General features: G+C 37.4%; 1 protein-coding gene across 4 annotated transcripts in view; it reads right to left on the reverse strand.

The window, feature by feature from the left end:
• Positions 1–441: 441 nt before the first annotated feature.
• LOC119797422 (thyroid hormone receptor alpha) overlaps positions 442–26,689 on the reverse strand; it is a 48,358-nt gene continuing 22,110 nt past the window's right edge. Inside the window, exons 1-8 of one of the 4 annotated variants that reach the window (XM_038306485.1) lie at positions 20,575–20,877; positions 15,541–15,602; positions 11,579–11,700; positions 8,652–8,799; positions 8,211–8,416; positions 5,397–5,543; positions 1,076–1,334; positions 442–979 (exon numbers count right to left, since the gene is read on the reverse strand). In XM_038306485.1, the coding sequence (XP_038162413.1) occupies positions 729–979; positions 1,076–1,334; positions 5,397–5,543; positions 8,211–8,416; positions 8,652–8,799; positions 11,579–11,700; positions 15,541–15,602; positions 20,575–20,606 (1,227 nt within the window). In that variant the 5' untranslated portion in view covers positions 20,607–20,877 and the 3' untranslated portion in view covers positions 442–728. Of the gene's footprint in view, positions 980–1,075; positions 1,335–5,396; positions 5,544–8,210; positions 8,417–8,651; positions 8,800–11,578; positions 11,701–15,540; positions 15,603–20,574; positions 20,878–26,689 lie in introns of those variants that run through there. The other 3 variants (XM_038306486.1, XM_038306488.1, XM_038306487.1) reach the window with 3 other exon arrangements.

The following is a 26,689-nucleotide window of genomic DNA, read 5'->3' on the forward strand; positions in this document are numbered from 1 at the left end:
TGTGTTTAGTGCATGTACATTCTGTGCGTGTGTTTCTCTGTGTGACGGTTTGTGTGACGGAGGTAGGTCAGCAAGAACACTCAGGGCCACAGTAGGGTGAAAAGAGCATAGAAAGAGATGCTAAGAAGTTGGGTGGGAAGTGGGACAGTAAAAGGATTGTCAGATATTGTTGGCTGTCAGGTCCCGGACAAGGAAAAAAAAACAAACTCAAAGACACAAAGACACGCGATAACAGGCATGTTATGCAGTTAGCATAGCCCCTCAGTTTGCATCAGGTGTGGCAACGGTCCAGTCCTCCTATATGCAATTTCGATTTGCATATATATATATATATATATATATATATATATATATATATATATATATATATATATATATATATATATATATATATATATATATATATATATATATATATATATATATATATATATATATGTGGTAAAGTATTTGAAAATGATCCTCTGTAGATGTGTATGTTTACACATTCCAAGATGCAAAGTTGAAAAAGTCTGTGTTTCTGTTACATGATGCTGATGAAAATTTGCTGGTGGCAGAAGGTATTGTCTTCTGTTTGACAACAAATGGGCAAACAAACTAAACAAAATAAAATAAAAGGGCACGTTCTCACAAATGAAAACAAAAATTCCAGTTTCTCCCACGACTTTCACTGATTGCCAATGCTTCCTTAACTGCCAAAATGTGTACTTTCAGCACAGGGTACGAAGTCACACTTCCTGGTCCTCAAAGACTTCCAAGAAGAGTGGCGGGAAGAGTTCGTTTGGACACTCGACCTTCATATGGAGGAAGCGGCTGGCGTGGCAGGCGGCGATCATACGCAGGTCCGTCACCTTCATCAGGAGCTTTGGCCAAAAGTGGGGAATGTTGTGCTTACGGTAGTTGATGTAGTGTTCAAACGCCAGCAGGTAGGCCTCCTGGCACCGCTCAATCTTCTCCACGCTGGTCAGCCCTGACCGATCTTAAGAGCAAAAAAAGATTAATTGAGAGTTCCATGATTCAAAAGAGTTAGCAGTCACTTAAAGCAGTGCTTTCTTTGATATTAATCGAATCTAACCTGAGCTCATGAGCAGCACAGCTTGCATCAGCGCCACTTCCGAGTCATCCAAGTTGAACTGTGCCAGGCTTTTACCCAAATCAAATATAGCGTCCGAAATAACCCCCAGCCCGCCGTTTTTCAGATGTTCACGTTTCACGGCCATCTCACCACTGAGCGTCAGCGTTTCGCTTTCAGGGTCGTAGCGCACGGCGGCACGCAAGGACATGATCTCCATGCAGCACCCCTTCAGCAGGATAATCTGGTCTTCACAAGGCAGCTGGAAAACAGGTGGGAATTCAGTTATTATATTTCAAGTTAAACAGTTACACACAGTTCCAGGAAAGATTATTAACACAAACTTTACATGTTTGATTAAAATTCAAGCAAGAGAAGTGTACACCACTTTCTAATCTGTCAATCTTTTAGGAATTTTTTTATTTTTACATTTTAAATTCCTAATTCCAATGTCCAGTGGGGAGACTGGAAGAGAGAGCTTTATGTTCAGCCAGTGAACGGGTGTTGTGCCAAAGTAGGTTCCCTGTGGAAATTTATTCCCCCTTCATTCCTAGCAGGGTGACAGGAGCCCCTTTTTTTTTTCTTACCCTTTCTTCAGTTCACATCATGTTTTATTAATTATCTTTTTTTTTTTATTTACATGTTCGTGATACATTAAAAAGCGCTTCAATCTCGATCTCCCAGACTTATAAGCAATTTCAGGCGTAATTTTATTCACTGTTTTTCTTATTTAATCTGAGATCTGTTTTATAAGATGAAATAATCAAAATGAGTACCACATCTCATTTTTCTTCTGTCTACAAAATTAAAACATCACTTCTTCTGCATTTTTTACACTGGAACTTAGGTGCAGCAAACAATGCTCAGGATATAAATTCTTTAGTGATAAAATCCTTAACACAACAGCTGTCACACTGCTTTTACTCCAGCTCCAATGCTCAGCTTAGAACCGCAGTCATAATCAGGTAAATGAAATAATTGCATTGTCTTATATAGCATAAGTACATCAGACACTGGATATTTGTAAACATGTTTTAACGAGGTTTTCAAAAAGGAAGCTTCATGTGAAAGTGTAACCCTGTGAAAAGAACAATTCATAAAATGTATGTTGGTTTGACGTTTGTATTGTCTTGGTATAGTTACTGGTCTAAAATAACAATTTGATGATATATAGTGTCGTTTACACAACGTTAAATGTTCAACGGATTATATAAAGACATACCAAACTTTTTAAAGTGACCAAAAGTATTTGAACACATGTATAGATTTCCTTTCCTTTTAACAAGACTATACGTATGGAGGGACAGTCTGATCTGAATTTAACAATAAGGGATTGATCCAATGAGGCATTGTTCAAAGGCCTTGGTTATCACATCTAAACAACCTGTTAGGGTTATTCTTTCTGATGATGTATGAGCCTGTTAAACCCTAATAATACCTGCCTATTGCTTGTCTGAACTAATTACTCTGTCAGGATATAATGTTATCTTCTTTATGCATGTGGCAAAGGTTTGGAAATGGAATGTAAGTGGTGTCCTTGATCTAAAAACAAAGTGTAATATTTTGATAAGCCTGGAGCCATGGATGTCTCCTCATAAACAAACATGTATGAGCTAATGTTACAATGTGGTGCTGGAGTTGTATAAAATGCTTCTTTAACTGTGATTAAGGGCAACTTCAAAGAACTAAAGAGAACTACTAAAGCGCTGCTCTCTCTAATTCTAAGCCATTTTTCTGGCCTGAGTAAGATTACAATTTCTTTCTAAATCTGTTGTCATGTCTCATGGTTATTTAATACATATACACCACCGTTCAAAAGTTTGGGGTCACATTGAAATGTCCTTACTTTTGAAGGAAAAGCACTGTACTTTTCAATGAAGATAACTTTAAACTAGTCTTAACTTTAAAGAAATACACTCTATACATTGTTAATGTGGTAAATGACTATTCTAGCTGCAAATGTCTGGTATCTACATTAATAATAATAATAATACATTTTATTTGTATTGCACTTTACATTTAAAAAAAATCTCAAAGTGCTACAAAATTCATAGTTAAAACAAAACCGTACAATAAAAATAGCATACATAGTTAAAACGAGACATTACAATAAAATAACATACGTAGTAAAAACAAAACAGTAAAACAGTACAACATTGTTGTATAGAGGCCCATTTCCAGCAACTATCACTCCAGTGTTCTAATGGTACAATGTGTTTGCTCATTGGCTCAGAAGGCTAATTGATGATTAGAAAACCCTTGTGCAATCATGTTCACACATCTGAAAACAGTTTAGCTCATTACGGAAGCTAGAAAACTGACTTTCCTTTGAGCAGATTGAGTTTCTGGAGCATCACATTTGTGGGGTCAATTAAACACTCAAAATGGCCAGAAAAAGAGAACTTTCATCTGAAACTCGACAGTCTATTGTTCTTTGAAATGAAGGCTATTCCATGTGAGAAATTGCTAGGAAATTGAAGATTTCCTACAACGGTGTGTACTAATCCCTTCAGAGGACAGCACAAACAGGCTCTAACCAGAGTAGAAAAAGAAGTGGGAGGCCGCGTTGCACAACTAAGCAAGAAGATATGTACATTAGAGTCTCTAGTTTGAGAAACAGACACCTCACAGGTCCCCAACTGGCATCTTCATTAAATAGTACCCGCAAAACACCAGTGTTAACATCTAAAATTAAGTGGCAGCTGCGGGATTCTGGGCATAAGGGCAGAGTGGCAAAGAAAAAGCCATACCTGAGACTGACCAATAAAAGAAAAAGATTAAGATGGGCAAAAGAACACAGACATTGGACAGAGGAAGACTGGAAAAAGTGTTGTGGACGGATTAATCCAAGTTTGAGGTGTTTGGATCACAAAGAAGAACGTTTGTGAGACGCAGAACTAATGAAAAGATGCTGGAAGAATGCCTGACGCCATCTGTTAAGCATGGTGGAGGTAATGTGATGGTCTGAGGTTGCTTTGGTGCTGGTAAGGTGGGAGATTTGTACAGGGTACAAGGGATTCTGAATAAGGAAGGCTATCACTCCATTTTGCAACGCCATGCCATACCCAGTGGACAGCGCTTGATTGGAGCCAATTTCATCCTACAACAGGAGAATGACCCTAAACACAACTCAAAATTGTGCAAGAACTATTTAGAGCAGAAGCAGGCAGCTGGTATTCTATCGGTAATGGAGTGGCCAGCGCAGTCACCAGATCTGAACCCCATTGAGCTGTTGTGGGAGCAGCTTTACCGTATGGTACGCAAGAAGGGCCCATCCAACCAATCCAACTTGTGGGAGCTGCTTCTGGAAGCGTGGGGTGCAATTTCTCCAGATTACCTCAACAAATTAACAGCTAGAATGCCAAAGGTCTGCAATGCTTTAATTGCTGCAAATGGAGGATTCTTTGACGAAAGTTTTATGTAAAAAAAAAAAACTTATTTCAAATAAAAATCATTATTTCTGATCTTGTCAATGTCTTCATTCTATTTTCTATTCATTTCACAACGTATGGTGGTGAATAAGGGTGACTTTTCAGGAAAACACAAAATTGTTTGGGTGACCCCAAACTTATGAACAGTAGTGTACATTATAAAGTTTTATTTAAAGAGTTGAAGAGAAACCTTCAAGGTGTAAACACAGAGCTTTCCTTAACAGACCTTTGAATTATAATCTCCATGTTCACTAAAGTGACAAAAAAGAAAAAGTGTAATCTCCGTGACACACCATCATCAGGAGGTATGTGTTTTGAATAATGACAAAATCCCAAGTGGGGTCGCGAGGGGGGCTGCTTCAGCTGTCTATGGGTGAGAGGCAGGGTCCACCCTGGACAGGTCACCAATCCATGGCAGAGAAACACAGAGACAAACGGGACAAACAACCATTCACACACAAACTCACACCTAAGAAGAATTTAGAGAAGCCAATTAACCTAACAGTCATGTTTTTGGACTGTGGGAGGAGGCTAGAGTAGCTGGAGAGAACCCATGCATGCTCAGGGAGAACATGCAATCTCCATTCAGTGGTAGTGCTACTCACTGCTCCAATGAACAGCCTGTGAACAAGCAATCCCTGCTTATTAAGACATTATTATTCGGTCAAACTGTACATGTGCCCGGGTTTCCCCATACAGTTAGATTTATATTTTTCTTTGCCATTGCAATACACAAGTTGTCCCTTTTTTTCAAAGAACATGTAGGCCATACCTGAAGTGATATGTTTCAATGTGGGATGTAAAAGAGCTCATTTGAAGACATAAAAACCTACATCAAAAAACTGTTCATTAACATTTTTGAGAACAAAATCAAAAATTGTTTTCCTACCAACCTCTGAAAACATGGGCAATTTCTTGGCAAAGTCAACAACGCGGGTGATGGCGGGGGTCATGATCTTCGTGAACTCACTGAAGACCTCAAGGTCCACTTTGTCTCCATCTGAAGTGGGCACCATTGAACCGTGGCCGATGTCGTCTGACTGCAAACAATATGTTACACATTTATCTGAGAGACAGGACCATAGAAGTGAATGACTGAGAATCTTCATCAGCATCTTCCATTTTCCTCTAATTTCTCCCACAGTTGGAATAATCTTGTCCTGTGCTGCTTGGCTATTTTAGATACACCCAAATACTTGTTTATAATCAATTAAAATTCAATTCTTTAAAAATCCTAACCTGTGTGACTTCTTGAAATTTTTCTTTTTATCCTTTCTGTCATAGTTGAAAATGACAGACCTTTCATCCTTCTAATTAGGAGAAGTTCTACAATCAGTGGCTGACTAAACACTCACATCATGATCAGATAATATATTTCACATATGAAGGCAGTTTCTATTTGTAGGAAGCCCTTAACATATTTATTCTTGGATATAAAAAGTTATTGAAGAAATTTGTGACAGTCTTTAACTATATATGAAGGTGATGATACTGGATTATAAAACACGAATTCAAAAGAGGAGAAGACTTTATATTGATAAAAACATGATGATTCAAACTTGCACTCTACTATCTACGAAGATCAGGGTCAGCTCAAAGAGAAATAGCATTGAGTTTGTTTCTCAGGAACATAGTTCTCCGACAGCTTTTCTCTGACATTCCCAACAACACAAAGAGTGTCCTTCTCTTTGTAAACCTTCGAACATAGACGTATTTCAGCTTACAACTGCTTTCACCTTTATAAATGGTTGCTAGGTAACTATCGTTACACCGCTACTATGGCTGCATTTTAAGCTTGAACATAAACTTTACCGCTGTGTTGTAGCTTTTTGAGAGCTGGAACCTGACTGAGTCCACCACTCTGTAACAAAAGCTAGCCCAGACGCCTGAAAAACCTACAATGCATCGATAGAATTGATTTCTTCCCGCTATCATCTCAACCCCCATCACCATGCAGGTGACCGAAATATCTCGCCAGGTTAGCCAAGCCAACAATGACCCTAACGACTCAGTTTTCATAGGCATAGGCCAGTGCGGGGTATTGCAGGCCAACCATGACCTGAACCATTCCCCATTACAAAGGGGTAAAGCTGTTTTTTTTTTTTTTTTTTTCAATTTGCATGTTTTTTAAGCCATAACAAGACTTTATTTTGGCTATTCTATAAAATCCTGGAACTTAACGCTACTCCAGACATTTGGGACAGAAAACGGGTAGAAGTTTTGAAATAAAGATCAGCAACTTCTTCCTTGAAACTTTTCTAAAAAGCTCCTTGGCTTTTTTATTAGGGGGAGTATTTGTCAGTCTTGAAGGAAAGTACTGCCTTCTTAGACTAAGCTCTGCCATTTAACAAAGTGTCAGCTTATTTTTCTTCTCTTTATTAAGATCTGAGGGCAGAGGAGGACAAATGGAACATCTTAAAAAATTACTTTCGTAAAGATTTTAGACAAAACAGTTATTCTACTTGTAGGAAATGAACGGTTGTTGTTGACACAAATTCAAATGTAGTGTAGCTTTATATGGCTAACTGACCGAGCTAAAAGAGGCTAACCTGTTTGCTAGATCTGAAAACCCGAGCAGATCTGGTACCTTCACCGGTCTGCTCCAGGGTGCTCTCCAGCAGCAGCGTTTCTCATACCCTCAGAGCAGAACCTAGACGCTGAGCGCAGTCCCCAATCAAGACACAGGAGGCTGGCCTGCTGACTGTTTGTTGCAACAGTGCTGTAGAGCCTGGGCACTAAGTTGGGTGAGAGTTACAGGTCAAGCGCCCAGGAAGTTAAACTTGTATTGAACCATAATCTTTCTTCTCATTGTTTTGCTGATGAGGTCCAGATCTACTTTCCTTTAGCATCAAAACCCAACAACCCAGTACATTCATTTTCTGGCTGCTTAAATGATGTTAAATCGTGAATGACCTCAAACTTTCTGAAACTGAATGAAAGTAAGACCGAAATTATGTTTGTTTGTAGCCAGCAGTATTCCCTCCCGACTCCTGGGGCCCTCTTACATAGGTGCCCGTCTCCTTACTGGCATACTTAACATGGCCGCATATCACCCGTTCTAGCCTCGTTGCACTGGATTCCGGTTGTTTTTTGAATAGATTTCTAAATTTTATTGTGTGTTTTTAAAACTCTTAATGGTCTAGCCCCCCAGTATTTGACTGAGCTTCTCCAAATCCATGCCCCGGCCAGAACACTGAGCTCCTCCAATCAGTTGCTACTGGTCATGCCTAAAACCAAACTTAAAACCAAAGGTGATCGTGCTTTTATGGTAGCAGCACCAAGACTCTGAAATAACTTGCCTTGGCATATTCGAGCGGCAGCTCCTCTGAGGTTTTTAAATTCTCTCTAAAAGCACACTTCTTCTCCCTGGCTTTTAATCAAGTCTAAGTGGGCATTTGGCAAAATTTTATTTTAAATTTTATTTTATTTTAAAATTATTTTATTTAAATTGAAATGTTTCCTATTATTTTTCTTTTTGCATTGTGTTTATGTATTTTAGCTTTCAGTTTTTATCTTATGCTCTGCAAATGTGATTTCTTTACAGCACTTTGGTCAACACCGGTTGTTTTAAATGTGCTTTATAAATAAAGTTTGAGTTGAGTTAAGCAATTATTACCTTTAAAACAAGATATTTCTCTCTGAGTTATTTTTTGTTCTGCCCTGAAACTCCAGAAACCTTTTCTAGGTCTGTAAAAGTGTATATTTACCAGAAACTTGCGTTTCTGTTTCCAGCTGGAGCCCTGGGCGTTGGTGTGCCGGTGGGCCTCTGTCACCATCCTGATTAGATCCCACTCCGCACTATCTGGCTCCGGCCTCATCTGCAGGGTCCGCACCATCTCTTCCCTCTTCCTCCGCTCTCGGTTCTCTTCGATGAGGCGCCGCTTGGCTACACGCTTGCTGTCATCGAGCACCACTAGTGGGTAGATGGGAGGGGGGTGATTATATAAGATCATGTAAAGATGCAGGCCTGACTTCAAATACTTCTAACACTTATTCCAAAAATCCTCCAGTTTGGGTTCTTTAAAATGTATCTAGAAGGAATCTGACTGGAAGTGTAATTCTATCTACCCAAAAACAAAGATCTCTAATAACACTGACATGTTTAACCTAAAACCCTTGCCTCTAACTACCAGTCGGGGATGACTCACAGTCCATGGCCATGCCCACAGAGATGCACTTCTTGAATCTGCAGAGCTGGCACTGGTTGCGGGTGATCTTATAAATAATGCAGCAGCCTTCATATTTACAGGCATAGGAAGGATGGAGATTTTTCTGGATGGTCCTGCGGAAGAAACCCTTGAAGGAAAGATAAAGAGGAAAGATGGTCAACAACCTATTTTATATTAAGGGCTGTAATCTGTGCTCAGAGATTTTCCAATATGTCATCCCATATTTCATCTTTCTCTTAAAATATGAATTTCTTTGACAAAGGGGAAATAAAATTATCTTTTTATAATTTATCTCAAAACTCTCACCACAGCATTAAAAAAATCCTCCACCTCTTTTTATGTGGTAGCCTATATGGTCTTAGGAATCAGAAATGTTAGAAAAATGAAAATGTCATCATTTTATTTGTGTTAACTTACAGGCATTTGGTCTGCTAAGAATTTTCTGTTGTTTTAACTTCAAACAAGGAGAACAAATGGTTCTTCCAGAAAAAGAAAAGTCATGCACTATCCAGGCGTGTTTGGTTGAAGCTGACTGATCATAACCTGTAATAACACTGAACAAGGAACTGCTTTATCATGTGTAAACCTCTAACCCCTCCTGACAACTTCTGACCCCTCCTGTTACTCCTTTGAAGTCTGAGAATAAAGGCAGGGGACAGAGAGGTCCCAGCAGAGTTGACCACAGACATTTTAGGAAGCGAAAATTCTCCGTCTCTCTTCTCTCCTCTTCTAAAGAAAAGTAACTTTGTTTGTGTTGGTTATTTCTAGGACAATAATTATCATTTAAACCTAACAAGACAGTTGACAGTGACAGACATGATCCATAATTAGCAAATAGATGCTAAAAAATGCTAAGGTGGAACTGTCATAGGTTGCTGCTGGTGCTAAACTAGGACATGATTAGTGGTGGAGTTAAATAGCATGTGTGGAGCCTATTGAACTCTACGTGTCTATCCTGGGTTTAAGCCCCATACATCAGTAATTTAAGCTTAGACACACCTTATTGTCATTTCATATACACAGACTGTATACAAAACGAAATTGCGATGCGTGCAGCTTTCAATAGTGAAATGTAAATTACCATTTATAAAGTGCAGCAGTGATCAAGAATTGTAGGAGAAAAGGAAAACCAATTTAAAGTCATGGTGCAAAAGGCATTGCTGTTGAAACGTTCAGTGCAGTGCAAAAATATAGTGCTAAATACAGTAGAATATTGAGTTATGTTCTTTTTAAAGGGATTATGAAAATATCTGCCACATTGGTTGTGCAAATATGATGTTTTCATATGTGATGCACAGACTTAATTAGAGTTTCAACAGTCCAATGGCAGCGGGGAAGAGGTTGTTGTAGAAGCTGCTGCATCTGTGACATCAAATCCCATAATGCTTTGCAAGGAGAGCTCTCCACACAAAGCATTCTGGGCTTTATCTGCCTCTTCTGAGGCCTTTCTTTTCTTCTCATACACTTCGTAGACACTCTTTCTCTTCGCCATTTTTAAAGAACCGTGGTGAGAAAGGTGAGCTTTAATGACTCTCTGAAACCGTAGTTCACCACAAATATATGCCTGAACATGTGCATGCAGTGTTGCCAACTCCCCTGTGAGAAAAGTAGCTATTGGCTGTGCTGTAAGTCGCTAGCAGTCGCTGAATGACGTCATTGCCTAATTTGCATAATATATATATATATATTTTTTTTTTTTTTCAACTTTTTTTTTTACTTTTTCTCTTGCCCTTGTGGTCCACTAAGGAGCTTAAAAATCATAGTAAAACGTCAACATTTTGAACCATAATTTTTTTTTTTTTACATTACATTAACATTAACAATCTAAATGGAACAAATAAAGGCTACAAAGAATCAATGACAATGTGAGCAAATAATGGTGAATATTTATTTATTTATTTTTTCTAACTAATAAGATTTCCCTCCACACACAGACTGTGCCTGCCTGCTCACAGAAAGAGTGGGTCCTCGTCATGTTGGTCAAGGCTCTCTATGGCAGGTTTAGCAACTGTGGGAGCTGACTCCAGAGTGATCATCCTGTGCCGTGAATCCCTGCACATGCGCGCGGTTCATTTGTAGTCTGGAACCTGAGGGTAAACATGCTGTGGCTCTGACTGCAGCGCTGAGAGGGACTCCTGCGGAAGCGGGAGAACGGGGTAGGGACGGGGGAGGTGCCCCACAGCAGACACCAGAAAAGTCGCTAGATTTGTCACTAGTTGCTTTTTTGAAAAAGAGTCGCTGGAGATGTCTGAAAAGTCGCTAAATATAGCGACAAAGTCGCTGAGTTGGCAACACTGTGTGCATGCGCAGAAAAAGATAGCTAACCGAAAGAGCACGTAGGACGGCCTTACGTAAACATATCACCAGAATGATTGACAGTTGGGAGGACCACTATTTTAGATGATCCACCCTGGAATAAATATAATCCCCTATACCTTTGAATGTAACATTTTTAAAACAGAATAACCAGCCATTTAATGATAGTTTCTCTTTTTATCCTGAAATGGAAAAACCAAAGAAAGAACCATACACAGATTTGAATACATGTTAAATTGCTATTATTATAAAACAACTAAATCATAACTCACTTCCTTCCTTTTCATAATGATTAATTACTTTTATATTCTTTATAAAATAAAATGTTAGTAAAACACATGAAGTTCATCGCTGTTATACAAAAAAATATAAAATATAGAGAATTTATTATTTTTAAGGTTCACACCTGAACTTTCAGATCATGTTAACAAGGAAGAACTGTTAAATTCACTTCCATTCAGTTTATTTATATAGTGTAAATTCACAACACACGTCATCTCAACACACTTTACAGAGAATATTCAACCAGATCATACAGCCACATTGGTTCAAAATTTTCTATCTAAAGAAAACCAGCTGTTCAACTGTACCTTGCAGCCTTCGCAGGTTATACAGCGGTAGTGGTATCCAGTGGCCTTGTCCCCGCACACCACGCATGGCTCATCCTTCTCTAGGTAGCTGGGGATGTACCCTGGAACAGAGACACTAAGAGCTATAGGAGCGGAGGAGGTTATAGAGTGAGATGGGATGGGACGAGAGTTGAGGCGACAAAAGAAGTTCCAACAAGGGAAGAACCAACAGTGGTGAAGATTTGTGAGGTAAGCAGATAATGGTGAAATTGAGGATGAGGAGGGGAGAAGGAAAGGGAAAAGGAAAGGGGCTGAGCGTTATCACAGGGGCCTCTGTGAAGCACCTGTACACATGGCCCCAGCAGACTAATGTAGGATATATAAGAAAGGCTTTTTTTTCTGCAGAGGGCCGTCGTCATGCAAGTTTAGGAATTTTAGACTTTAAGGAACTGAAGTGAAATAAATCTTTTTATCCCAACTTTTTTTTGCATTTCCTCTCCTTTGATTCCCCCAGGCTTATATTTATATGAACTAAATTGTTAAGTTTCTTTAGATTTCAAGCCTCTGAAGATATTGTCCATGGAGGACTCAAATGTCAATTTGCATAAAGTGAGACACTGAAATCCAAATATGCCACCACCAAGCCCAGTGAAGACACAAGACTGGACAACCTTAAATGACCGAGGAGTGTAAACAGTCAGCAGAAGAAAACTTTTCTTCTAAAACTGCATTTGTTTAATTTAGAATACAGCTTTGATTAGAGAGTGACTTTTTTAAAGCACAATATCAATTATTTTAAAATCAGTCAAACTAATCCCTGACATGTTTCTGATTCTATTTTTTTCTCTTCCTCTGTTTCAAGATAGAAATGACACAATGATAATGAATGTTCCAGTCTTAATTTAAACAAACAAAACAAAGCATTTATTCACAAATCAAACAAAACAATAACAATGGGAAATTATTAAAAAATGGAGAAAGCTGCAATGCTTTACTTAATCTAAACGTGAAGGCTGCTGAATACATTCATGAATCAGCCAATGCATGCATCTATCAGTCATACCGATCCAAGAAAAAAACTATAATATCATACAGAAATATCAGCTGTATCCGCCTGTCTCTAGTTTTGATATTAAATCTCTAAAGTAAGAAAGAAATCATTCCAAGAAGAAACATTACACCGAATTAAAATGATCTGCTAGATGTGTTGTTATTTGAAGCTGATATAAATAACGTAAAAACATGAGGCTTTGTTACAGCTTATCAGTCAATAGTAGCATGAATTATTCTCTAGTCTTTCATTGATGACTGTTTTTTGATTACATGTGTCAGAGATATTGTTTTCATTGAAGTCATGTAGAAGTCATATTTAAATTTCCAATCATTCAGGCTTTAACATGTATATAAATGTACTCTTTATTAGACCATATTATCCCAAAAGTTAGAAAATTTCTATTTAAAAAAAAATCCTGTCTTAATATCTGTGGGGGTTTTTTTCTTCTGTTATCTTATTCAGACCAGTTAGTTATACGTCAACTTGTACACCTAAATTCGGCCAATCATATATCAACAGTCATCTGTCAATCAAATTTTTTCGGTCATAGCATCTTGAGTCATATGTAGCAGCTAATATACGCAAAGGGTGAAATAAGAAATAGGAATCATTTACTTTCCCATTGAGATCCGTCCCAGTGTTCACGGGGATGGACATCTGTGTCTTCAGCAGGTGTAGAGCTAACAGAACTGGCAGCGTTGCGAGGCAAGGGCTCAAACATGTACGGCTGTAAGCCTTCTACACCAAACCAAGCTTCTGCCGCCCTGGCGTCCTCTTCCACAACATCTTCGTCCCCGCTTTCCTCCTCTAAATAAAAAATGGATGACGTGTCGTTTCTAAGTCACCAATTTAGTGCTACTTGGTCCCAATTTAATTTCGCACTGGGAACCTACAGTACTAGCACTAAGTTGTGAACTGGTTAGCAAGATGCTTCAGAGACACCGGCCACAACCAAACGTGCTTGAGAACCTTTCGCCACATCAATCCCGCCCCCTTGATAATCAACTAATCACATTCACTTAATTCACTCGGGAGAATTCTGAGCTCCAACCTTTGGAAGCCGCTTCCCTATGACTTTAAAAAGAAAAAGTTGGATCATTTGCAAACTATCTTGAAACTTTGGGCCGTAAGTTTTTAAATTAAAGAAAAAGTTCGGTCATATTCAGAATACAAACTTCTGAAAGCACTTTAAGTATGAGATTATTACATACTTTTCAATAAATGCTAAGTGTTTTTAATTAAGAGTAATTTCATTTGAATGTGCTTTACTGGAGACATCCATGTTTGTCAAAGAACAGTACTGCCACCTACCAGTTTGTGCGGTACCGGCTGTTAAACAAGGCCCAGTGCTGTATCTGGTGTTTGTCACAATGGGCTATTATCCATCATGGTGACAACTAGTGCACTGTGCGAAGCATAGCAGAGAGTAATGGATTAAAGACCTGTTTTTTCTCTGGCCAAAAGTTCAATGGCAGATCCTCCCTCTTCAAGATGATCTAATGACCCATCCGCGGAGGATCATGAATCGGAAAAGTCAAATAACAATTTTTTTTCTCACTTTAACCCGATGTATTACAACATCATCAACATCATTAACTGCAGCTCTTGTGAAATTCAATGGTAAAGTCCTCTCGAAATCTAGAATAATTGTTGATTTCAGATGTGTCTAGTGGTTCCAATTGATTTTGCTTGTAAAACGGCGAGAATGGCGCTCGGCTTAACGCACCGTGACAACACTGCCGGACGATGTCAGGAAAATTTGGTTTTTATTTTTTTAACGATTAAAGCTAAATGTATTAAATCGCTGCCAACTATTAGTTTTCGGTATACTGTATACAATGACTCACTGGTCATTCCTTGCTGACCAGACTTTTCCTTTAAACCAAGGATTTCATGTTATGAATCTACTTTAAATCTATTCAAAGTCCATTAGTAGAATCTCAGGTTTAGTTCAGTTTTCCACCCAAGGAAACATTTTGTAACAAATTTGGGTTTTCAATAGAAAATTCAACTATTGCTTTCATAAATTCATATTCACTAAAGTCTATTAACATCAAATCCAGAATGAAAGCATTCTCGTAGCTTATAGTTAGCAGTCTATAAATAAATAGGGAGCTGAGCACCCAATGAGAGACGCCATGTTGTGTCGCCATTTTTGATCAAGGGCAGCGGACCAAGGTTATAGCCATCTTCAGTATCGGTCAATGTTTAAAAACTACATGGGAAATAGTTTCTAATTTTCCTTTATAAAATGGACAAGGAGGATTTTGTTCTGCTTACAAAAAAGTAATTAGGCAACTTTTATTTAAGGAATAATTTTGCTTTGGTTATTCTTCTTCTGTTATAGTGATATTTTGCACTGGGAACTGTGCTTGTATTTGCGTAATAAATCTAGACTAATGTACTTTTATTTATTTATTTTTCACTGGGTTTTTTCACTCTTTCCACCTCTGACCAGCACCAAGTGCTGTAGAGGAGGGACCTGGTGCTGTGACTGTCAATCATTTGTGGGGGAATTGGATTTCAGTGGAGTCCAGCTGATCAATAGAGTTTCTCTGTTCTGAACCATTTGGTGGAACAATAATGTTAGACCTTGGTCAACTTACATAAATGTTCTACACTTCAACTCTAAGCCAACAATCCTGTAATGAGTTCTGCTCAGCTCATCCCACCCTAGTGGGTGACTGCTGGCAAAACCTCTGTGGGGAAATAAGCAGAAAATGATGAGGAGAGGATTAAAATTTTAATGCAAAAGAGGAAACCAGTCAGAGGAGCCAGCTGTTGTCCGGCATCATACTGATCACCGTCTAAACTTCCATGCATGTCTTCAGCCTGAGCATCTCTGCAGGAGCCTGTTCTGAATACAGCACGTCTTGCTGTTTGGGGTGACAACATTTAAAGGATGAGCGAAGACATTAAAAATCCTTACCAGACATGCTTTTCACAGAGCACTGGCTGTTTTTCCTCTTTCTCTTCGGCACATCAGGCCACCTGATGGAAAAACAACAAAAGAATAATGATGAGTTATAAAAATAATTGAGAACAACTATTTGCACGGTTATACAGCCTCTGATTGAGTAAGATAATTAATATAAAAAGCATTACAGAGCTTAAGTGAACAAATGTGAGATTCAGAGAATCCTATAAGCAGAAAAGTCTAATTTTTGGTCGAACAGTGTCACATTTCGGGCTAAACCACACAAAGGTTAATACTTTAGGAAACACATTGAAAAAAATGTGGGTCCACAGAACTGGGCACAGTACCACTGTAGTACATATAGCGGGCCCGTTGGGGGTGCTATGACACTGCCACAGAATCAAACCTAAAACCCTTGCTTAACACATGAGCAGACAGATCTTGTGAGGTTAGACACATCACCATGGTGACACAGAGACAGGTAGAGCTACAACATCATCCATTCAAAAAGCTGTGCCTCGCCTGAAAACGCCGAAAAATAAAAGAGTGATTTTGAAAATGTTTCCGCTCTTGGACCGGCTTTTGAAAACAATCTTTTCTGTGGACCTGTTTAGATTTACGGGATAAAACCAAAGTCTTAAACTAAAATCCTCCTGCAAAGCCATCTTCATTTCTTTCTCAGTTTAAACATGGAACTAATAGCAACCAGGAATTTCCATCTGGAAGACAGAAAAAGGGCAAAAGATAATAGCATTAGAAGAATAAGAAATTTTACTTCTTTTTACTTCTAGTTGCTTTCATTAAAGACATTTTAAATATAAACACAAAGAAAAGAAAAGTAGATATATATGTTTAACCTGTATATGCAAGGATTTTGCAAAAGAGGAAGAGGAGGTGGAATTAGTGCAACCAGGTCAGTAAAACACACAGAGTCTAAAAGATTCACCTGGAATCAGTATCAACTGGCACCTATAAGTAAATAATTACGCTCTGTTTAGATAACTCAGCAGAGTAAATGTTTTATTCCCAAATCTTGCTAAACATTAAAAGGCTCATATTTAGGGCAGCGGTAATAAATAATTTTGCAGCCGCCAAAGATATAGAGGAATCAGCTTTTATAACGGCTGTTGTGTACATATGGGCTACACGAATGTTAGAGTGCGTTCCATGTGGCTGCAATAAAAACCATTCCTGCCGCTCATGCTTTTGTACACATGCATATGCCAGCTCATCCTTAAACATTCCGTTTCCAGAAAAAGAAATCCAGATGATGAGCTAATCATGGGAAAGAAAAATGTTCTGGCGGTGTGATGGCCGAAGTCCAGCATATAGCAACACCATCTGGGAATCTTCTTTCTAAGAATCCAGCATATCAGGAGATTGTAACGCCTAGCTATCAGATTATTAATCATATCAGCTCCCTGTTTCAGATTGTTTACACATGAGATATTAAAACACTGATGTTTCTCATTAAAGTGGAGTTTGTCGGATAAAGCCAACTAGGAATGGGCCTATCGTATCGGCCTGATATGATTTTGATTTATTGTCTAAGTGATTAATTTGATTTGATAATGTTTAAAACGTCCACAAAAAGAATGAAGTGTAATAATGTTTACTGTTAGTTATTATTCTTTTCCCCCCTGTGGGATTGACAAATTCAATGAATATGATTAAATGTTGTGTCTGTGGGAAATTAAGAGTAGTAGCCATTCAAAATTTCCCCACTTTGAATAACAATTCCCTTTTAAACATCGATATTTGTACTAAAGCATTCTGTCATGATTTGTGGACATTAAGATCTAAATAGAAGCATCATATCCTTGTCAGACCCTGTAATTCAGTGAAAGGGAGGAGATTTTTAAAAATATGCAAGAGGGGGTCACTGCAGCGGCTGGAAGTGGGCTGCCATTCGGCTGGCGTTTGACTGGGAAGGGCCATTTTGAATGGCTGCAACTGTATAAAGAAACTGAGTCGAGCTGAATAAAGTGAGATAAATCAAACTTTTTATATGTTACTGGTGTCCTGAAGAAGCCTGCTTTAAATCTGTAAATATTATTTAAAAGCAGTTTATGTGATTGTATGCATTGTTAAGCAGTAGGCTACTGCCATACAGCTAGCAAAGAAATACTGTAAAGAATCATCTTCACTTTCATGGTTATCTCTATGGTACCAAATAATATTGTGATAAAAGACAATATCATCCAGCCCTAGCTCTAAGGATCTGATCTTTAAAGGTTTGCAAGCTTAACATATGTACAAAGGGAGTAGCATGTGCAAAGCTGACCTTCATACCAGGTGCAAATTATTAGCATTTGAAAAATAAGCAGAAAAGTGGGGACAATCACTAAAAGCTGGATCAATTACATGTGAGCCTTTAAGGCACACATGTAATTGATCATTTTATGGGAGAAGAAGATAGATATGGTAATATTTTTATCATTCGCAAAGTGGTTCATCAAATCTCACTGCATAATGAGTTATTATCAATTTTTTCATAATTGTCAGGTTTTTGTTTTATGACTTATACCGGTTATGTGATCTTTTAATTTAACATTTACTTTCTATGTTTTTAAAGGAGTAATAGCTGTCATTTTACTTAATTGATCATTTTGAACTCTGCATTAAATAGTGCAAATTTGAAACCCTTTGTTACTGTTTTACTCCTTGCGATGGTACACATGAGAACTTGACTTGTGAGTTTGCATGTTCATGTAGATACAATGTTGGCAGTTTGCCATGTTTACAACTGTTTCCTACTTGAAATCTTAAATTCAAACAACTTCTTGTCCTGGAATCAATGGTTTGATCAGTGACCAGCATAGAGTCCTGTGACTAAAAGAAAACATAAAATTAAAGAATTTGATATGAATTATATGGATCTATATAAATATAATTTTAGTTCACACAATACTTTTTGAATTGTAAGTATTTTGGCGGGGTTTTTTTTTTGGTAATACATAAACACATAAGAATGGAGGTGATGGCAAGAGGATATCTGAGTCTGCCGTAATCTTAACCTGGGCCATTTTTAAAATCACACATTTCATTTAATCTCGGGGTATTTTGAGGTCAGTCCATTTATGCTTTCACTGTTTTTTGGGGATTATTAAGAACTGGGTAAATCATATCAATGGACAAACCCTTGCAAAGATAGTCAGCACATGCAGATTTTCCAGGATAAAGATAATTCCTCCCTTAATCTCTTTACTGCATCCTGTCTGGCTCTATGATTCTATGTTTCCTACTTTCTTCAGCCTCCAACAGGAGGGCTTCATTTGCGTAATTTTCAGTCAAACCACACATATGGTAGCTCCCTGCTGGCCATGCATCTTACATTCCCATTTCGCCATCATAAAATCATTGCCTCTAAAGCTGTAGTCCCCAAATCCCCCCATTTCGTTCTGGAGTTTTCCTTCCATGCAGCTGACCTTCAGCCCCATCCCTGTCCTAACATCCAGCAGCTCTCTCCCATTTCTTCTCATTCTCTCGATTGCTGTCAAAGCTGACCCATTGTCAAACCATTTAGTGATCTCATGTTTTGTTTATAATTTGTTGTTTTTTTTCCGCTAGAGCCGCAGTATAAGATTTTATTACAGGGCACACAAACAGTTAGCACTGAGGTATAAAATGTTTAATTCAAGTTTCTAATGTAAGTAAGTGAATTACAGAGGAAAAAATCTTGGATTAAATATTGCCGTCATTCCACATTTATGGAGTGAATTTTGCTCCATAATAAAAAAAAAAAAAAAAGATTATCAACAAATAGAAATCCCTTTGAATCCTTTGATAAACGTCCTAATCAGAAGGTTCAACTTTCAAATGTTCTAATTTTATTTTTAAAAATTCTAAAGATCTTGTATTTTGTAATATATTTTTTTCTATTTCTATTTTTTCATTGAGTTTATGAATTGCATCTTTTTAGAATTGTTTTACCAATGAAAATGTTGTTAAAGACCATGAAGACCAATTGCGATGCATCTTTATTTCTAACTCTAGGGGAAAGCTCGCGCCCAGAAGTATGGAGAATGTGATTTGGAAAACAGTGTTTAAAAAGAAAGCAGTTTGTAAACAATAATCTATAGAGGAATTTGAATAATAAAAAATAAATCTTTTGAAAAAAAAAAAATACTGGGAACAATTAAGTTAAATAAGAGGAATAATAAGATAAAACTAATGTATGAAGTTTTTCAAAGTTTTGGATTTATGGATAGTTTTTTTTTTTTTTTTTTTCTTTTTTTTTCTTTTCCAATTTCAATATGCCAAATGTGTTCTCCGCTTTTAACATCAAAGATTCACTCCATACAAATTATGGAGGAAATTAAGAGATCTGGAATGACAGCAGCTGATGGGTAAACAGTTTTTCTAGGAGGGCTTGCAGTGCGCTCTGGAAGCTGAGGTCCCAGCAAGGATACGAAAGGAAGCAGATTTCATTGAACAGCTCTTTCACATAACTAAAAAAACATTTCTAACACTATAAAGTTCTGCAACCACTTTTTTAGCAACATGTTTGCTCTAACTGACTACTAGGAAGGATTGTAATAATCAGGTTTTTCTAGAAATCACTTTCATTTGATATTTTGTGAATATCTCAGGTAGAATTAAACCATATATGTTTTTTTTTATAATGAGAGAATAGTAATAAAATTAACTTTTAAAGTAGAATATAATAAAAAGCGGATATGAAAACGTATAAAAATACTCAAATGTAGAGTAGAAGATGAAAGGTAAACCCTTAGTGGTTCAGAAGGAGCAAATATCCATTACATCATCACATCCCTGTACCTCCTACAGACCCAAACAAGACGGAAAGTAAAGCCCCAGCTCATTACGAAGTCTCTCCATCCTGACGCTAAAGAACTGTTTGTTCTCTGTATCTACGAAATATTGACGTCATGTTCATTAGAGGCTTCATTCACCAACTAACTAGATTTGATCATTCTCAAATTGAATTTGATGACCACTTCCATGAGAACAGAAACTAACATTAAACATTATTTGAAACTGTATGAAGGTAAAGAAGAACACTGATAAGTTTTCATTGCAAACCTGTTAATGCAGTATGGTTGCAGGATATGCATGTTGTTCGCTGTGCAGTAAGATCAGAAGCAAAGAATCAAATCTCAGCTTTCAGCTCTTGCGGCGTCCTTCAGAATCGGTGTGAGATTCCCATCCAGTCTTTCACAGTAAAACAAGCTGTTCACTTAAAATCCCCAGCTGACTAGGCTTAAATTGATCCTAGAGAAGTTCTGTAGAGTTGACCTTAAGTCGCCGCGATGGGCTGAAACATCTGTGGTGACGGTGGCGTCCTTTCTCAGACTAACTGCTGAACTGATCCAGCGCTCTGTTTATTTCCCTCCCTCCTTTTCAGGCTGCTCTGGTCCAGCCTCTCTCTGTGATCCAGTCAGCCCTCCCCTCTCTGTCTGCAGTGCTTTGCTCTGTGTCATCATAACAATGTTGTACACAGCGTACCTAATCCAAACAGTCTCATGCTGTCTTATTTTATTTCAGACTTTTTATTAACACAAGAAATAGAGCATAATTAAAAGCTAAAGCGCCTTTACTGTGATGAAGCTAAATAAAATCCATAGCAACATATTCCCTAAAAATGCAACCTTATTAATAAATTCAAGGAGTGAGTTTAGCTCCATTGTTGTTGCAAACAAAGAACATTTCTAAATGGAAATTTGAAAAAAAAAAAAAAAAAAACAATTGTAAAATGAAATTTAAAAGAAAAAGGCAATTCAGGAAAGAAACTTCATAAACATTTTATTAATAATACGAAAAGGGTTTGAAAGTAACTATGCTGCTCTCACAGATTTTGTTTTTCAAATTATGATTTCAAATATTTTTTTAACTCTTTCTTTTTTTTGCTAATTATTTTTAATTGATGTTTTTCAAATTGAGATAGAATCATTTCAATTCTTTTCCATTTGTGTTCTCCTGATCACATTCTCGTCACTTTTAGAGATGGAATGCGCTTTTATTGGTATGCATGGAGATTTGCAAACAACATTGCATTGGTAAATGGAGAGCATTAGAACTGGGTTTCAAGTGAAGAGAACTTTATCTGTGCAACACAATTTAGAAAAAATGAAATTGACTCAAAGTGAAAAGAAACAAAAATAGAAAGAAATAGAAATAGAACATTAAAAAATAAATAAATATAAAATAGATAACATTAGAAAATACACCAAAAGTTTCTCTCAAAAAACCTTTTTTTGATTAAGAAGTTTTTCAAAGTTTAATTTCTGATTTGCATTTCTTTTAAATGTCTATTTACAAAACATACTCTTTGTCATAACATTTATATATCATGTATGTTTTTTTTTTATATATAAATCCATCTGATTTGTAAAAGTTGGGACCAGCAAAACAAAAGCTATGTTTTCATCTCTGCTTGTTAAGTAAGATCCAGAGCTTGTTCATGTTCAAATACAGTAAAATATATACAGTAAGTTCATGGTTGTATTTAGACCAAATGTGAATACGCCTATGAGCTATAAAAATAATAAGGCACTAAAAATATCCATTGATGTAAATAAAAAGAAAAGGAGTGGATCAAACCGCTGTTGTTGTTGTTTAGGCTAAATCTGGATGGGAACTATTTTGGTGGATAACCTTGAGCTAAATAAAGACACAGATGACCTGAACTAGCCACAGGAAAAGATTTCCATAGATCTCCAGCCTCATCTTTGGCATTCCCTCTCTTATCAACAGCTTAGACGTCTGTCACCTTGTTCATTCAGTTCTCTCACTCTTCCTTTCCTAGTATTTAGCTCTCCTTTCATCCAAACTAAAAACAGAATTTTGCCCCCCCCCCTCAAAAAAGTAACTTAAGCTTTAATGTGAACTCTGTTACATAACAGCCTGTTGATGCAGTCTCTGCAGCGCGGCTGACTGAAGTCCTACGAGGACACAGAGATAGAGCTGCATGCCCTAATAATTAAATTAGACCGCTCTTTCATCTTTCTTGGCTGCAAGTGTGAAAAGTTATTTTGATGTGCCGAACTGCAGCTGGATTCATATTTGTACAGCTCAGTGATCAGTAGTAGGGGTTATCTGAGGCATAGTGACAACCAAACAAGGTTAAACACATAGAGATGCTGTTTTGAGGCACCTTTACAACAAGGATGAACATTTTTTTGATGTTCAGCTCTAGCATGAAGTGTTTTCCAGAAAATGCTTATAATTCTCTTCTTTTGGAAATCATAAAAACCTTCTCTCTTAAAGTAGTCTGCTATAGATCTGTAAGTTCAAATTGTGTAAACAATGTAGCGATGACATTGTTTACATAATTTTCTAATAAAAAAAACAACTCAGAAATAAAATCAGGCAATGAGCTTTACCCGCATTTGATGGGAAACAAGGACACCAGAGCAGAGAGAGTAAGTACTCATCGAGCTGAATGGCAGAAAGAGAAATCCTTGATGTGCAGTACAATGAAAAAGCATTTTTTTTTTTTTATTGAGGATCAGGTGTCATTTAATTTGTAAAAAAAAAATGATTCTTGGACGGTGTCCTTGTAGTCTGTTCTCATGTTGTTTTAATTCACTGTCATCTGCTGTTGTGCCCTCCTTCCGCCTCTTGGTTCTGCTGAAGCCCCCTTTCCTTTTACTGACAATGTCACCCTTTTGTCTAGCCTCGACTAAGCAAGGACCGTTTTAGCAACACCTCAAGGTAAATTCCAGAGCAAGAGTGACAAATTGGACACAAAGCTACCCCAAATAACTGAAAATCACCACTGAAACGGCTGTTTAAGACAAACCACGCTAGATTATTGGCAGCTTTAATGTTGTATACCCAAAAATTAGTTATCATGCCTGGCAGCTGAGAAGCACACTCAGTAGCTGGTCTTATGAGTCATGTTACGCACTAACCCCTGCTGTCATGTGTGTTCATGTTTAATGTTAAAAAGCCTTTGTGGCTGTGACAAGCCTGTGAGTGTCATTGTTTCAGTAGCATAAATTAATGCATTGTGGGTAGGGGTGGGGGAAGGCTGCCGTAATAAATTGGGAATAGTTGGAAATATATTTTCTCTACTACCAACACACAAACACATAAACCCACGTTGTTTGGTCATAATCAAATAGCTGTCTCCTTCAAAGACAGCTTTGGTTCTTACATGAGCTCTGCTTTTAAAATCAAATTACAAGCTGTACGAAAGCCCTGACTTCCCAAAAATAAGATTCAAAACTGCAATGGATTGAAATGAGCCTACATTAGCAGGCTTGTATGGAAACAAAATGAGGGTGAGAATTTCTGGAGTTTATTTACAATTTCTTTTTTTAATAATATTTAAAGGTCCAAGCTAGAACCCTTTTTTTTTTATAAAATTGATTAACTGTTCCAAAAGAATACATCTACAGAAAGTCTAAAGTAGAGCAACAATGAAAATATAAGAATCTGAAGCAATAGGACTAGAAGGCTGAGTTCATGTTAGATGGAGGTCAGGCGTTGCCAATTTCTAACACTAAATAGCTAAACCCATTTTCATGCACCACGCCACACAGCGCATATTTCCCCATTAAATACACCTTCAACATGGCTTATCGTAGTCCGAGTAACTGATTCACTGACTGAGTTAACCAATCCAACACCATTCTATAATTGTGATTAAATCTAACCAACCATAGAAGGCGGCACACAATATAAAGCAATCAGAAGCAATGTAATAATAAGCAATAATTTTGCAAAATTATTTGCAAATGTGTGAGGAGATTTGGTGTCTGTATAAGAACCTACAAATGTGTGCTAAGATTTGCAAATGTTTACTAAGCTCTATAAATGTGTAGGTCAGTTTGTAAACAGACAGAGACACTTAAGTCTGAAATATTTTTGCTTTAACTCCCAGAAACACTATTACTACTACTCTATTTACACACATGATTTTTCCAACACTTCTGCCGTGTGAGATCTGCAATTGCCTAAAGGATTTGTATGTGTACTATCTGAATTTGCGAATTTGAGAGCAGGCTTACAGGCTTAAAAACATATTCATAAAAGCATCAATCCTATATTAGTCCACTTCAATTCTAGTATGTTGTTTTAACGAATGAAATGCTGTATTTTTGTTATCACTGTTTGGTTCATATAGTAATTTGAAAAAATGTCAAGGTAGGATACTATACTTGATGGTATCACTGCTGCCACCCTCTGGTTTAGAGGAGAAATATTAATTGAAGCGAGTGAATTACATCCCTGTGAGAACAACAAATCACTGGGCAAGGAGGGGCAACAGGGGTGGCCAATAATTGGCTAGGGGCATGCATGGTCCCCCCGACCCCGATTTACTGTAGATCCACCCTTGCACCCACTTCTAAGCTCATTTATGTTTTAATTCTCTGGAACCATACATTTATTTAAACAGCACCATTCTATCAATATGTGCTTATTATGAGCTTTATTAGCAAGAGCCACATGAAAATCCCCTCCATCTTTGGTAATTTATTTGTTGTGATCAGTATAGCTGGACCCAGAACTGGTTTGGATGCCTATTAGTTTGGGACTTTTTTTTCTGGAACCAATAGAACCGATAGTTTTGTAAACTTTCTGTCCAAATTCTTAGTTCATTTTAAATTTTTAGTTAATTAACATTAGTATTACTGTAGGAAGCCACAGTGCAGTGAGGGCAATTTGAATGGAGGTGAGGAAATCAGTCTAAGGGTTAGGGTTCATTTTTAAAGCAGGATCCAACAAAAGCCACAGTTTTAAGAGGTAAAATTACAGATAAAACAAAACTAGCTCCTCTTTGTAGACAAATATGTCAGACACGGTAATTACAAATGTTAAAGAAGGTAGACCTAGGATAGGGTAAATGTAACAGAATTAAATGAAGTTACACTAAAATGTTAACATTTGCTTAACATAAATGTAGCACCGTTAATGCCAGATTTATTGTTTATCTACTAAAAAAAGTTGATTTGGGGTTTTGGGATTTGGAAGGGGAAACATTGCTACAAAAAGTGGCTAACACCAGTTTTTGGGTGAAGATTTTACAATCAATGGAAAAACATGTTCTTGAAATAAGAATTATTTTAAACCAAAAGTGATAATTGATGTTACTTTGGGTGTAGAGGCTGTTTATAATCAGCCTCTCTATTTTTTTTCCATTTGACTCCTATCCTTATGTTCACTAGCAAACATTGCTTTCTGCCACTACATACCATTAGGTATAAGTCATGGTGGGAGAAAAAGATATTCTAATTGCTTGCTTGTGTAATTAAAGTAAATTGCAAACCAATTTGAATATTTAAGATGTAATGGGTACAAGGCTAATGATGCTTTTAAAGCATCCACAGACTCTTCTCAGGGTTTTGTAATTATAGCTTTTGTCCGTCACATTTACTCCCAAAGCTTTTATGAAAGTATTTCTCATATTTTATTTCCATACAATAAAGTAGGCAAGTCACTTTTCTCTTGTCAAACCTCGGACAAAGCAATTCTTATGACTCAACTCAAAAGAAAAGAGTCAACCTATGACTCTTTGCTTCAGAGTTCTTATGAATCAGCTCTTATCAAAGAGTCAACCGTCCTCAGCTGACAGCTGTGTCCTCCTGATAATTACATTTTGAGTGCAGATCCAATGACAGGTCATTTTTACTGCATCCACCCAGGAATTGCCAAGTACTGACAATTCCCTTTTGGCTCATGAGAGAATGTTTAAACATAATCTGCCACCACCTGAGTGGTTTCACTCAGATTAGGGTTAGAGTGAGAGAGCGCTCCTGGAAGGATCTCTCTATGTTATCGCCTCAGATCCTGTATGCCAGACAGCTTTAGCCTGATGGATCATGTTACAGCCGCTGTGGCAAGGACAAAACAAGCAGTGTATCAAGGAGCATAAAAAAAGGTTTAAACAGCTGATTTGATGCAAACAGTCCACGGGATCTCAAATGACTGCTTACAGTCACACCTCGTTAATAATATAAATGGCTATAAATGTTTGTGAGAAGGAAACATGCCTGACACTCTAACAACAATGTGCCATTCAGCTTTTACAAGGCCATAGTTTTACTTTTTAGTGACTGTGTGTTTGTGGGTGGGAGCAAATGTAAAGAGCAGTCATTGTGGGGCTATTTTGGTGTATTGTTGCAATTTGAAGGGATAGTATAAAAATAAATGAAACGAAATAGAAAACTAAATTTTTTGTCATTTTTGTCAT

The sequence above is a fragment of the Cyprinodon tularosa genome, unplaced genomic scaffold (assembly GCF_016077235.1).
Source record: "Cyprinodon tularosa strain WSP-4 unplaced genomic scaffold, ASM1607723v1 ctg582, whole genome shotgun sequence".
Classification (NCBI taxonomy): Eukaryota; Metazoa; Chordata; class Actinopteri; order Cyprinodontiformes; family Cyprinodontidae; genus Cyprinodon; species Cyprinodon tularosa.